This window comes from Solea senegalensis, linkage group LG20 (assembly GCF_019176455.1).
Source record: "Solea senegalensis isolate Sse05_10M linkage group LG20, IFAPA_SoseM_1, whole genome shotgun sequence".
In the NCBI taxonomy this organism is placed as follows: Eukaryota; Metazoa; Chordata; class Actinopteri; order Pleuronectiformes; family Soleidae; genus Solea; species Solea senegalensis.
Window position 1 is genome coordinate 12,612,752 of NC_058039.1, and position 14,907 is coordinate 12,627,658.

At 37.4% G+C, this 14,907-nt stretch overlaps 1 protein-coding gene across 1 annotated transcript; it reads left to right on the plus strand.

The window, feature by feature from the left end:
- Positions 1 to 1,485: 1,485 nt before the first annotated feature.
- LOC122786889 (major histocompatibility complex class I-related gene protein-like) lies at positions 1,486 to 11,385 on the plus strand. The gene is made up of 8 exons (XM_044053410.1): positions 1,486 to 1,614; positions 2,447 to 2,698; positions 5,780 to 6,058; positions 7,751 to 8,038; positions 8,809 to 8,910; positions 9,552 to 9,569; positions 9,804 to 9,875; positions 10,689 to 11,385. The coding sequence occupies exons 1-7, from the start codon at positions 1,563 to 1,565 to the stop codon at positions 9,848 to 9,850; spliced, it is 1,038 nt and encodes a 345-aa protein (XP_043909345.1). The 5' UTR covers positions 1,486 to 1,562; the 3' UTR covers positions 9,851 to 9,875; positions 10,689 to 11,385.
- Positions 11,386 to 14,907: the final 3,522 nt, after the last annotated feature.

Consider the following 14,907-nt stretch of genomic DNA (forward strand, 5'->3'; position numbering starts at 1 on the left):
GAAGTAGCAACTCATTTAGCCTTTTTTCTGGGTGCAATGAGCCTTTGCGCTGTGTGAGGGGGGCGGGGTCAAGAGTCCAGCTGCCTGAATCCGACAAGACCGTGACCCAGAGACGAAGAAAAAGATTAATGACACTGTATCGGAATTATGTCCAAAAGACTGAAGCCACCCGGCGCCCAAGGAAGGAAAAGAAGGAAAGAAGAGAAAGAAAAACGTGAAAAAGATAGAGGTGCAGTAATGTCAATGTGATGAAGTTCATGAAATTACTAGTTTAATGCATCGTAGTTACCGTTGTTGGAGCAGAGTGTTAGCTTGCTAGCTTACTTCAGACGATAGCGACATTGTTTAATAATCAATAAATAACTGAGTCGACGTGTGTTAATGTTACTGCACCTTTAATTCATCAGGGACGTTTGGAAACTTAACGTTAGGCTTGTTCAGGTGTTATTTTACAGGTGTTTTTCCTGCTTGTATGTCAGTTAAAATGCTTTTAGTTTTCCATCCCCTTTGTAATAGTAAGCCTTTGGTTTTATGTGTCACAGTTTATGTTTGTTAAAGTTTACATCAGTGTTAAAGTGCAGTTAAAGTGTATTACTGTTCATATTTCATACCTTAGCTTTCCCATAGGCTATATATACATATATTTATATATATATATTCATATATATATTCATTTCACTGCACTTTACTGGTTTTTGCACTCTGGTTAGACTGAATTGCATTGCAATGACAATACAGTTGAATGAATCTCATCACATTTTCATTATTAGTCTATATTAGTCTCATGTATAGCACACCAAGCATCTGTTTTTTTATTCAAATGTAACATGCAGTCGTAACATATACTTCTCTTCTCTCTTTAGATGCACTTTTAAAATATTTCAGTACCACCCCCAGTGACACAGCATCAGGTGCTCCTGTCCCGTCTACCTCTGCACAGCCCAGTGATACAGCATCAGGTGCTCCTGTCCTTTTTAATTTTATCACTTGTTTCTTTCTTTAGTTTTTATTTGGTGTGATATTTTTTACTCAAAGAAATAAAATCTTGAAAACACACATGCAGTTTCTGTGTGATTGTATGAAAGTTGATTGTGAAATTGACTGCTGCGATGCAAGGGGGCGCCAGCTAAACTCTTGCCTAGGGCACCAAATTACTCAGGGCCGGCACTGTATATATATATATATATATATATATATATATATATATATATATATATGACAGCACAGTGAGCGCTGAGCGTACGCAGAGGCGGAGCTGATCACCTCCGACAAACGTCACTGCCAAACTATAAATAAGTCAGATCTTAATACATAAACCACGTTTGAATTCTAAATGACTAATTTCTCACCTCAAATGCTGTTGAAACTTTGTTCCGGGACACAGAAAAATATTTATTTCATATTAATTTATTTCATATTGAGAAACAGCCACGATCTACACAACCCGTAAATAAACGCGGAAGTCAGAAACTTGCGCTGGTTGAGCAATTGCATAGGAATGAACGAAACCAGGGGATAAAGACGCAGTTTCACCGTCACTTCAACAAACGGAGAAAATCACTATGAAGATCCTGCTTTTACTGGTTCTGCTGGGAATACACAGCGCGAGCGCACGTGAGCTTCTTTTATGTATAATGTTTGATCGATTGTAACAAATGTTTCATGTGTTTTTATCATGTTTGTATGAATGTGACGTCATCTGATGGTCCTGGATGTTTAGTTGTAGGACTCCATTCTAGATTCTAACAATGTCAAATATATTTAATTATATGATTTAAATCTTTCTTTCTTCCTTATTGTTTATTATTTTCTTCATCATACAGTCTAATGTGCACATATGCACTTCCACCATTTCACTTTTAGTTATTCATGACCTCATGAAGGTCTATAAAAAGGTGTGAGCTCCAAACGCGGAAAACAACTTTAAAACCTTTAAGTGTATTTATTATCATCTGATATGATGAATAAACTTCATTTAGACGTATCTTACTGATAATTAAACCCTTCTATACAACATTTTACAATAAAATATGAATCAGCAGCTAAATCGTGTATATTTTATCATTAAAAGTGACTCTTCTCATAATGATGAAATAAATAAATAACAGATAAATACCTTCTTGTCAAATGAATTTGTGAATGATTTATTTGTACAACACGTTTGGATAAAAAACAAATTCATAAATAAATAGTTATAAATGCATTGATAAGATATTACTAAAGAAAACATTGAAGACTAAAAGTTTATAAGTTATTTTTAATGAAGAGAATTATTCAATAAAATAATAAAATCTTATAAATATACAGTATGTCTAGATAGATATTTCTCAGTGAGGAGGAGTGAAATGTGTTTGAATGTATTTGATGTCGTCTTGACTCTGAGTTCAGTGATTTATAAAACTGTCATTCTGAAATCTTAAGTCTTGACGTTCACTGTCTCTCACAGGAACTCACTCTCTGAAGTATTTCTTCACTGGATCATCTGAAGTCCCAAACGTCCCACAGTTTGTGGCTGTTGGTTTGGTTGATGATGTTCAGATACTTCACTATGACAGCAACACAAGGAGAGCAGAACCCAAACAGGACTGGATGAGGAAGAACACAGATCCACAGTACTGGGAGAGTCAGACTAGGATTGCTTTGGATACCCAGCAGCGCTTCAAAGCCAACATTGAAATGCACTTCAACCAAACTGGAGGTTTGTTTGTGTTTCACTTTTTACTGATAAAATGTGTATATGACGCATAAATCTACATTTGTTATCATTAATATAATGAATAAAATGTTAATTGTTCAAAGTTAAAAGATAAAAAGGTGTTCTTTTATTTTTCAGCATGTTTAAAAAAGATTGTTCACATTTTATGACCAAACAAAACTGAATTTCTAAAAGAATCAACAGTTGAATGGATCATTAAAACAAAGCCCTGTCAGTTGTTGCTGTGTTGTCGATGACTTCAGCACAGAATCTTCAACTCTAAATGAATATTACTTTTATCCATGAAATGAAAATGTTAACAATTATCATTACCTTATACTCTATTACTCTTCACACCTTCATGTTCTATCCATCGTCTTTGTCCATGTTAATCATCCACTTTATCACCGTTTGCATTTCTAAATAGTTAATATTGGGTTAAAGCAGAGGAGGTCAGTGATTGTGTGATGATGATGCAGAGGTCAGGGGTCATCTGCAGAAATAACATTGTAGAATAAGCTCCAGGTCAGTGGCCGTTTCTCAATATCCATACTTGTGCGTACTTGTGCATACTTGTGCGTACTTGTTCCAATTCTCAAGTAAGCGAACAGCGAGGACGGTTCTCAAACCCGGAAGTGTTCTCGCTCCGCCCATTTTTACCAAGTATGCATCGGAGGTGACTTAAGCGTACTTGGGATGGCCATGTATCCCAGAATACATTTCGGTGGGGGAAAGCAGCAGATAATAGAAATATAAATCTGAAATAAATATTTTTCTGTGTCCCGGAACAAAGTTTTAACATCATTTGAGGCGAGAAATTAGTCATTTAGAATTCAAACATGTGGTTTGTGTATGAAGATATGACGTATTTATAGTTTGGCAGCGACGTTTGTCGTAGGTGATCAGCTCCGCCTCTGCGGGCGCTCTGCGCTCACTGTGCCCGGCACAGAGCAGCGTTACCTCGGCCTGTCCTGATGAAATGATCCGCTCGCTCAGACGTCGCTGTCATTAGATGCTCGGTGTGATCCATAGATTTGTTGTTGAAGTGTTATTTTGTTTTTAATGGAAATGTTTTGACCTGACTGTTTGAAAGTTTGTATATTATTAATGTTTTTTTAATTTTAACTTTGAATGTTAGATTTATATTAAAGTCGCACGGTCATTGTATCTGTATTTAAATATAATATGTATAATATATAATATAATATATAATATAATAATATTAGATATGTAGAGTGGTATATATTTCTACAAGTCATATATATATATATATATATATATATATACATATATATATATATATATATATATACATACTACTCTACAATGCTGTTATATATCTATTTTCCACATTGTATAATTTGTATTGTATATTTTAATAGAAATAAATTAATAAATGAAGTTAAATATTTAAAATGTAAAAATAATAACAACATATATAGGCATTTATTAAATGTATTTCATATGTTCATTTATCAACACCGTAGGTGGCGCTAGTGATGATTCATCAAAACTGATCTGATACAGGTGAACTCTCTCTCTCTGAGTGAATGTTGTGAGCATGGCTGAGAGCGTGGTCAGGGTGAGTGTTATTCAAACTTTTCTGACTAATTCTATCCTCTTCTTTTTTGCTGCTTGGTGTTTTTTTGTAGATATTTAATTTTTCTTTTGTGGCCACTGATTTTGAGTTGTTTATAGCTTATAGTTTTAGAGTTATTAGCGTTTGGCGGTGGCTGCTGCCATTATCTGCAGTCCTGCAGATAATGGCATCACCTGGAGTCTCCGGGCTGGAAAAGTTGACTCGCCGACATGCCGTTAGACTATGTCTGAGTGTCGGCGTGTGGCCTGGCTGTGGGTGCAGTTGTGGGCTACAGCAGAGTTAAATCTGCCTCAAGAATGAACAGTGCTGTCGTAATTTTTTTGGACAGCACTGATAAAGTTAATGAACTGGTTGAGAGCGGCGTGGTGGTGGAAGGATCTCTTGTACACTGTAAGGTTTTTATTAAAAACATCAAATGTAAAAGTGCAGTTTTAGAAATGCACTCTCATATTTTTGGTTTTATTTTAGGAAAATAATCTGTGTCAGATAAACTCCTTTGTTCCACTTCCTGTCTCACTTGTTCTCTTTATTCACTGAGACTTTTTCCCTCTTGTGTTTTTATTTTAGGTTTTAAATACTCGAGGAAAAACAAGCCCAAATGTCAACTGCTGAACTTTTTAATTGGTCAAGCAAAACTGGCAATTTATGTTTCAAGGAGGAACAAAGTGGAAAACTCGCTTGATGTTGACTGTCAGCAAATTTATGTCAGAATGTTAAAAACCAGGATAAATAATAATAATAATAATAATACATTTTATTTGGAGGCGCCTCTCTGGGCACTCGAGGACACCGTACAATACATAAATAAAAACACTAAGCGAGAAAAAAATAAAAAAATAAAAAAATAAAAATAAAATATATATATATATATATATATATATATATATATATATATATATATATATATATATATATATATATATATAAAAGTAAAAATAAGAAACGACAATGTAGATAGTTAAGTGGGGTAGGCAGTTCGGAATAGGTGAGTTTTTAGTCTTGTTTTGAAGAGTGTGAGAGAGTCCAAGTTCCTGAGGTCCGGTGGGAGTGCGTTCCAGAGTTGGGGGGCAGAGCGGCTGAAAGCCCTGCTCCCCATGGTGACGAGGCGGGCGGGAGGGACAGAGAGGTGGACAGAGGAGGCAGATCTGAGGACTGACTTTGTTTTCTTCCACTCAACAAACAACATGGACAATTATCTTTCTGTTTTTTTCTTTTCTTTCGTATGTTTACTTTTATTTCTCCATGGTTTTAGTTTAAGTGCAGAACACAACTATTTTTTGTTATTGTTCATGTTTTTAAGCAAATAAAGTTTTAAAAATCAAAAAATCTCTCTCTCTCTCTCTCTCTCTCTCTCTCTCTCTCTCTCTCTCTCTCTCTCTCTCTCTCTCTCTCTCTCTCTCTCTCTCTCTCTCTCTCTCTCTCTCTCTCTCTCTCTCTCTCTCTCTCTCTCTCTCTCTCTCTCTCTCTCTCTCTCTCTCTCTCAGGTGTTCACATTCTCCAGTTAATATTTGGCTGTGACTGGGATGATGAGACTGGAGAAGTTAACAGTTATATTAAGTTTGGTTATGATGGAGAAGACTTCATAGTATTTGACCTGAAGACAGAGACATGGATCGCTCTGTCATCACAGGCTGTCATTATCAAAAACATATGGGATGCTGATGAAGCTCTACTTGCTGAACAAAAATACTACCACACCCAGTATTGTCCTTATTGGTTGAAGAAGTACGTGGAGTATGGGAAGAGCTCTCTGCAGAGAACAGGTAAAACCCCAGAACCTGAATGAACATAATCTTCATACGTGTCTTTTATTTCTGATGATGTCTTTTACCACCACTGTGTCTCACACTGATGACGTGTCTCTCTCTCTCTCTGTCTCTTCATCTCTCTGTCTCACTCTCTTTTCCCCGTGTCTCTCTTTCACACACACATTTATAAGCACTCTTTTTTTTCTTCTCCTCCTGTTTTTTTTTTTTGTTTATGTCCACAACAGTTTCACTCTCTGTCTCTTTTAGCGTCCACAGTCTTTTCTAAGTCTCTGTCTCCCATTTCACATTTCTTCATCTGTCTCTTAGAGCTCGACTAAATAATAAAGAACAAATGAGTTATTTGGTCCATAAAATATGTTGATCTGTGTTTCTGAAACCTGGGAATTATGATGATGTTCTCAAATGTCTTGTTTTGTCCATAAACCAAAATTATTCACTTTTAGTTAGGGCCCGAGCCACGAATGGCGGGGGCCGGGACGGCGAGGAACCTCCTATTGTAATCCTTCAGATTATTATTATATCCGTGGCTTTCCGGTCGTTTTTGAGGGGTTAACGTGCATGAAAACTCCTGAAACTTGGCATGGAGGTCAGGTCTGGTGAAAATGCGATATTGGCATAGGTCCCAAACCCGTGTGTTACTCAAGGGCTCTATAGCGCCCCCTAAGTTGAAAACTGAGGCAAAATTGAGTTTCACTGAATTTCCCAAAACTTGGTGGAAAGATGTTATAGACCAAGACGAACAAAAAAGTCGACTGTTACCATGGCCTCAACTCAACAGGAAGTCAGCCATTTTAAATTTTGGCCTCCATTTTGGTGATTTGCAACATACGTAATTGAGCAAACTCGTCCAAGCGTGTTTGTCATAAAAACGCGCCACTTTGTACGAGACACATCAAAGATGAAATGTTGAAAGGGTTGGGGGATTCAAAACAGTGTTGCCACGGCAACCCTCGTTATTTCTTTGTTATTTGAAGCAAAGAAAATATTCACATTTAAAAAGCTGAAAAGTCAGAAATCTTGCATTAATCATTTTAGAAAAACCTTGAAATTGCTAATCAAAATAGATGGTGATTAATTTAGTAATCAAATAATAAACAATTCATCATTGCAGCCATATTTTAACTATAGCTTATGCTGCAGATATTGTGACAATAAATCTTAGTATTAGATTAATATTAATAAAAAAGAAAACACATCTATTCAATTGAAATTGAATATATGTGAAAAAATTACACATTTTATATTTTATCTGACAAAACACAATAAATATATTACATTATAAAAAACAAAGTAAATCATAAAATAATATAATTTTGCACTGCTGCAACATCCATGTTCCAGTTTAAGATCAATAAATGAATTCAAAGTGTTCATCTATCATCAAAATAGAAACCATTTAAAAAGGTTTACAACATGAAGACAACAAATGATGTGAAATGAAGTCAATCAGTGAAAGAAAGAAAGAAACTTGTAACAATAAGTTGTTTTTAAAAGAAAGAAGTATTTAAAGATAGTGAGTTAGTCAGTCTGATCTCATCAGAAAAAAGGTCCAGACTGAAAAAGTCCAGTCCTCAGATGTGTGAAAACCTCAATTTACAGCCAGACTCAGAAACGAATGCAGGATCAATGACAGCAAACAGGAATGTGAGTTATAATAAAGTGTCAACGTTTGTTTTCCTTCTCCAGAGCTTCCCTCAGTGTCTCTCCTCCAGAAGTCTCCCTCCTCTCCAGTGACCTGCCACGCTACAGGTTTCTACCCAAACAAAGCCTTGTTGTTCTGGAGGAAAGAAGGAGAGGAGCTTCATGAGGACGTGGACCACGGAGAGACTCTGCCCAACCATGACGGAACCTTCCAGATGAGCACTGACCTGCGAGTGTCATCAATCCCACCTGAGGACTGGAGGAAGTATGACTGCGTGTTCCAGCTCTCTGGTGTGAACGAGGACGTTGTCAAAGTACTGGACCAAAACAGGGGTAAAACTCCTAAACACTCCTTTAATTCACTGTAATAGTTCTGCAGGTCTTGCTTGTTGCTTTTCATAGATTCATGAACACTTTCATTGTAGGTGTGTATTCAGTCCATGCTTGTGCTGCATCATGACATCATCATGTGACAAATCCATCAAAGAAAAGTTTTCTTTCACTACTTGTCTCCATGTTATGGTTTTATTTTATAAAACCTTTGATAAAGTTGAAAGTCTCCAGCTTAAATCATGGTCAAAAGTTCAGTTCTTCAGTGATCCACAGATAAAATGGACATTCTTTCTTTTGTCGTGATGAATAATTACACCATGTGACCACTAGAGACAGTTTTTTATTCATGTCACTAATGATGAGTAGATTCACATGTGCATAAATCAATAAAGGTCAAATTGATCGGTCAGATATGTTCACAGTTAAAATGACATTTGGACACAATATTAGGATTTGAATGTAGATATATTTGCTTATATACATATTTGGAAATAATGTCATTATGAGTCAAAATGATTTGATTTCCTCATAAATAACCACAAATAAATAATAAATATCATCAAATAAAAAGGTTATTTATGCCAAATTTAATCCTACGTGCATTTAAAATATGATGTGAAGTGTAAACATGTAAAACATATATATATATATGTTAATCAATGATACAGTAAAAGATTGAACTACATATATTGTGTGTGTGTGTGTGTGTGTGTCAGCTGCTTCATGTGCACAGGTTGTGACTGTTTGTTTTTTGTGTTTTTGCTGAACAGTGAAGCCCATGGACACGACCATCATCATCATCGTTGCAGTGGTTGTTCTTATCGTCATCATCTTCGCTGCCGCTGCTTTCTTCTTGTACAGAAGATTCAGTGGTGAGAGCAACACACACACACACACACACACACGCACACTGACAGTGTTGTCACTTGTTTTATTTCACACTTTGAGTTGATGCTTTAAAGTCACAAAGGTGAGATTTCTTCACACATGGATCATATTTGTAAACCTGTATCATCAACATCAACAATCCAATGATACTAAACCACTTTTGCTCCATTTATTTCTTCAGACCAGGTTGATTTTTGTTTTTTCAAAGGTTCACTTCTGACAGAGACACTCACACAAACATTTAGGCCAAATATTTACATGTATGCGTTTCATTTGCATAGAAACGTAGAAACTTCAAGTGACTTTTTTCAGTCAAACATGAAGGAAACAATTGAAAATGACATTTCTAATGTAATGTTTGTACATTGTGACTGATGAAATAGGAATGTTTTCACACTCAACAGATTTCTGCTTTGATTCCAATTTAAATAGACGTCAGTGTCACCATGACATCATCACTACAGCGTGATGATGTCATGGAGCAGGTTTAGAAAAAGAAATGATTTCTAATGTGGAAACTGAAGCTGGAAGTGATTTCTGTTTCACTTTGTGTGAGTTGAAGAGAAACAAATCACTGGTGACAACATGATGTTTGGAATGATTTTCATTTTCTTTCCTTTTTCAGCCAAATCCGCCCCATCTCGTAAGTAAAGATTTGTATTTCCATGATTCATATTTAGAATTTAGAATTCTAACTTAGGTTGAAATGGACGTGGTATTGACACAGCTGTTATTCTACATGTTTACAGAACATGTCCAGGTTTATATGTGTTCATACAGACATATGAGAGCTTTGCTTTTCATGCAAAGACTTGAAAAAAGAAGGAAAGAAAAGAAAAGTGTGATCTTTGTTAACAATGTGTTTCTGACCCCACAGCTGCGAGCAGCACTGAGAAGCAGCAGCTGAACACTGAGAGAGAATAAATGACAAATACATCACCGTTCCTTTGTAAGTAAAACAAAATCACTGAAGAAAAATAACTTGAAATGTTTCACCTCAGATTTATGAAACACTACAAGGAGTTTTCTGTCCATAAAGAAGATCAAATGAACGGCTTTCTTAAAGTGACATGAACATTTTTGTCACCATAAACATTTGGGTCATAATACCCAGCTCTAACTGACCAGTTACTTAAAATGAAGAGGAACTGAAATTAAAGCAAATCAATGACGTTTAGTGAAAGTAAGAACTGAACCATTGCAGTTTTAGGTCTAAAAAACAATGTGTACTCAAATATTTTTTGTAATTAGGGCCCAAGCCACGAATGGCAGGGGCCAGGATGGCTCCTAGCACGAGTGCGTGGAAACCATCTGGTGTGAGTGCGTGCAGTCCTAGTTATTATTATATACGTGTCTTTGCTGTGGTTAACGTGCATAAAAACTCAGAAACTATAACTAACGATATTGGCATAGGTCCCAAACCTGTGTGTTGCTCAAGGGCTCTATAGCGCCCCCTGAGGTGAAAACAGAGGCAAAATTGAGTTTCACCGAATTTCCTGAAAGTTGGTGGGAAGATGTTATAGACCAAGACGAACAGGAAGTCAGCCATTTTGAATTTTTGCGTCCATTTTGGCCATTTGCACCCTACATAAATGACTTACACACATTAAGGGCGAAAACGTGTCGAAAGGTTTCACAGATTCAAAAGTGAGTTCAGGGAACTGCTGCACTCCCTGACTTGTGTGGGGACGCTTGCATTCTGGTGCGAGGGCCCTGTCATGACTGTGTGCAGTCCTAGTTTAATGTTGTTTTCTTTCTGTAGGTTCACAGAATCATCTCATCCACTGGAACAAGGAGTGATGTCACCAAAGGGAAATATTGATTCTCAGTCTAATCAGAAATTACTGATTAATCAGAAAACTACTGATTGATCATTTTAAATTATCAATGACAAATCTTCATCATTGTCAACACTTATTTCACAGTAAATACAAAGGAATCTGGTGAAATGTTGGCATTCAATCTGTCAATCAAATCAGGAGTTTTTCTCAAGTCAAACACAATGTTGACAACAATGAAAGCATCACAACTCTGTTTGCACACAAACACATTCTTGAAATCTTTGTGTGATCGTCCAAAACAAATCCACACATAGTTCCACCTTCATATTCCTGGTGTTGGGTATCGTCATGGAAACCATGAGAAATAACACAACTCTGACTATATAGACTTTCTTTTCATTCTCTGGTTGTGTAAAATCACTGGGGACAACAGTGTAAGTCCATCAGCGTCGTTCAATCACACATTTACAACGTGGTATAGAGACTGTAGATTAGCTGCAGGTGTCATTGTGCTTTTATTTGTGGCACAATGTTTTGCCTCTTTACTCAACAAGATAGAAAATGATTGGACACATTTCCACCTGGTTTGTGTTGCATCTCTAAACTCACTGTTAGTTCCATTTGCAGAAAATCTCTTTCTTCACTATATACACGATGCCACATGTTAATAATAATAATCACATATTCAGTGATGTATCGGCTGTAGATCCAAGACACAAACACACATTAAACAAAAAGCATCAGTGCTCATCTGATTTTCCACTTAAATATTTGGCTTGTATATATCTTTCGAAACTTTAAATGTTAAAAAATAAATATTATATTTTTGATAATTATCAATATCATGTTTATTGCAGTTATAATATCCTAATATATGTTTTGGTCTGTTGATTGTATTTTAATCAAATGAGTTATTACAAAAGGTGTGGGTTTTTTAAATTGAATTAGTATTTGTATGTGTTTTGGTAAATTAATTAATGTTAAAATAAGTTGCTCTGTTATTGCTTTCCTTTTTTTACTTGTATCTTGCTTTTCAATATTCAATAAATCCCCTAATTTTCCAAATATATACTGTCTCTGTTTAGTTTTTCCTCATTTCACACTCTTAGAGCAGGCTCTGTGAACTCTGCTGCTCCTCTGCAGTGGCTCCTTGTAGCTTTGGAAAGAAGGAAATTAATTATGTTATTTCTGTGTCATTTTAGTTCTACATTCACAGGAAACTCTTCATTTGCTTGTTTCCCAAACTTTCTATATTAGAATCTAAATCAGGACAAGAAGTAGCAACTCATTTACACCTAATATCAAACTTGAACTCAGATGAGTGGTCAGTGAATTTCCCCTTCATTTTGTACACGTTATTGTAAATCGTGTACGCATAAATCCTAATGAACATGTCAGGAAATAGTTTGATCTAAAAGAATCACTGTGCTCTCGTTTGTGCAATCAGGCAATACAGGGGTGTAGTGGCGCCTTTACGCCACAAGAGGGAGTGTCCCCTCAAATGAGCAACTGTGTCAAGGGTAAACACAGCCGACGCACACAGTGTGTAACCTGCATCCCGCTGGACAGAAGCGTAACAATGCGTATTGCCATGTGTATTTTCAGACTGTCCAGTAAAGAATGTGCGTCTTTATTGAAGTGTGCAACAACATTTGGTGTCAGAAGTGGGATCAGCGGTGCTACGGAGAAGCAGTGTGAGATCGCAGACCAAACGCAACTATGGAGCTGGAGCGACTGCAAGATCAACTGAATGAGATCCTGGTGCAGTTCAAATGTGAGCAGCTACAAGAGGTGTGTTTGCAAGCTAAGATTTCCACTGGAAAACAGAGCAAAAAGCACACGCTGATCAGAGCAATACATGAAGCCGTAGATAGAGGAGCTATAGTTTGTTTGTTTGTTTGTTTCATTGATTGTCCACAATGTGGACATGTGTCTTTTGGTCTCATACAAACAACAAGCAGGACGCCAACAACAACACTTACACTCAAACATCTTCAGGGCAAAAAGCAGGACAGCAGTGGCAGTTACATTAAAAAGGCATCAACGGGACATGGTGTTCAGTGCTCCAATGGCATTGGGGATGAAGGGATTTTTAAAGATATTACGATTTGCCCTTAGTACTTTACAACGTCTACCAAAGGGAAGAAGTTCAAACTCCCTATTAAGTGGATGAGAGGGATCGTTTGCTATTTTGACAGCTTTTTTCCTCAGCACTTCCTCATACACACAACTTAATTGTTTCCGTCTCATACCTATGATTTTTTAGGCTATATTTCCTATTCTCTGCAGCTTGCTTCTTCCTTTTATGTTTAGATTAGCGTACCACGTTGCCATGTTCAAAGTTAAGATGCCCTCCATCAGGTTCTTCTAAACTGTTTCCATAATATGCTTGCTCACTCTAAAGGAGTTGAGCTTGCGTAGTAAGTGGAGACGCTGATTACAGGTTTAAAGAATGTAGTCAGTGTTTTCACTGAAATTTAGGTTGCAATCAATATATGTACCTAATTATTTGAACTGGTTTACTACCTCTACATTTTGTCCCTTAATTATAAGGGGGCTGCACAGGGTCCTTTTCATGAAAGACAAGTTCCTGTGTTTTTGTTACATTGATCTCTAAGAAGCTTTCATGGCACCACTTCAGGAGAGATGACACATGTGCTCTGTATACGTCCTCTCCCACTATGTCCCCCTTCTCCAATAAGGCAACCAGGGCCATATCATCCGCATACTTCAACAAACCAAACTTTTCCAGATCTAATTGGAATTCGTTTGTGTATATCGAGAAACGTGTGATGGGGATAAAATAGTCCCCTGCGGGGGCCCCAGTGTTAAGCACAATGATGTCGGACCGAGTGTTATTGACCAGAACCTGTTGAGGGCGGTCAGAGAGGAAGTCCCTAACAAGGTGGATGATACCACCGTTTACTCCTATATCACTAAGTCTCTGCAGCAGGATGTGAATCTGCATGCTGTTAAAAGCAGAAGTGAAATCGATAAACAGGGCCCTAGCAAGATGGGAGGGGACTTGAAGGTGCTTTGACAGGGTGTGGAACATACTGACAGTGGCGTCATCAGTTCCCCTCTGACATTTCTAAGCAAACTGGAGATGATCGAAGCTGTTAGAGACCGACGCTGTCATTTGTCTGCTTATAACTCTCTCAAAACATTTTCCCAAGATAGAAGTAAGAGCAATGGGCCTGAAATCTTTTAATTGGGTAGCTCCAGGCTTTTTGGGGACAGGCCTGATATAAGACATTTTCCATCATTTGGGAAGTTGTTAGAGAATTGAGCAAATACTGGAATAACTCCAACACAATACCTTTAAGTTCATGAACATTTTCGTTTAAAACTCTACCTCTCAGGCCATCGGGCCCCGGGGCCGAGTTGGGCTTGATACTAGACAGGCTGGCTACGATCTCATGTTCATTGAGTGTAATAGGGGCGTATCCCAAAATGGGTCCCGGGGTCCGAACCCCAAACGAGCTGTTTCATGTGCAACTCAGTCACCTGAAGTAGCCACACGACAGCAACATGTCGACTGTCCTCCACGTTTAAATTGGACGCTTGATCGTCGCTATGGCAACGTCCCCGAGGCTTATAAAGCGGTATGTAGACCGCCTCTTGGAAAATCTGACCACAATGTAATTCATCTTTTGCCTAAACACAAGGCTGTGGTCAAAAGAATGAAAATTGTTCAGAAGCAAATACAGGTGTGGTCTGACAAAAGTAAAGAGCAACTAAGAGATTGCTTCGATGATACTGTCTTAATGAAAAGAAGGCTGCTTTCTGTTCTGGTGATCTGCAATTAATGCAGGGACAAAAGAGACAGCTTAGAGGGAATATATCCAAGGCAAAAACTGAGTACAAGAACAAAGTAGAAAGTAAATATTTTGGTGGCAACATAAAACAAGCCTGGGAGGGTCTAAATACACTAATGGGTAAAACCAATAAGAAATGTGATACTCCTCCAAGCATCAATCAGTGTTTTGTTGACGAGTTAAAGCACTTTTTCTGTAGATTTGATAAAGTGGATGACAAACAGGAATGTGATGAGATGTGTAAAAATCTCCCTACAGGAGCACCCACAGCCATCACTGTGGATGCTGTGGCTCAAAGTCTTTTTCAGCTGAAGCCAAACAAGGCCACTGAAGGCCCGTCTACTTAAGGACTGTGCTCCTCAACTGAAAGGAGTCCTCTCAA

Bases quoted from the DNA above. Each gene is read 5' to 3' on its own strand.
- LOC122786889 (XM_044053410.1), top strand. From the start codon at position 1,563: ATGAAGATCCTGCTTTTACTGGTTCTGCTGGGAATACACAGCGCGAGC. The intron at 1,615-2,446 runs GTGAGCTTCTTT...TGTCTCTCACAG, and splicing joins AATACACAGCGCGAGCGCAC to GAACTCACTCTCTGAAGTAT. The intron at 6,059-7,750 runs GTAAAACCCCAG...TTCCTTCTCCAG, and splicing joins GAGCTCTCTGCAGAGAACAG to AGCTTCCCTCAGTGTCTCTC.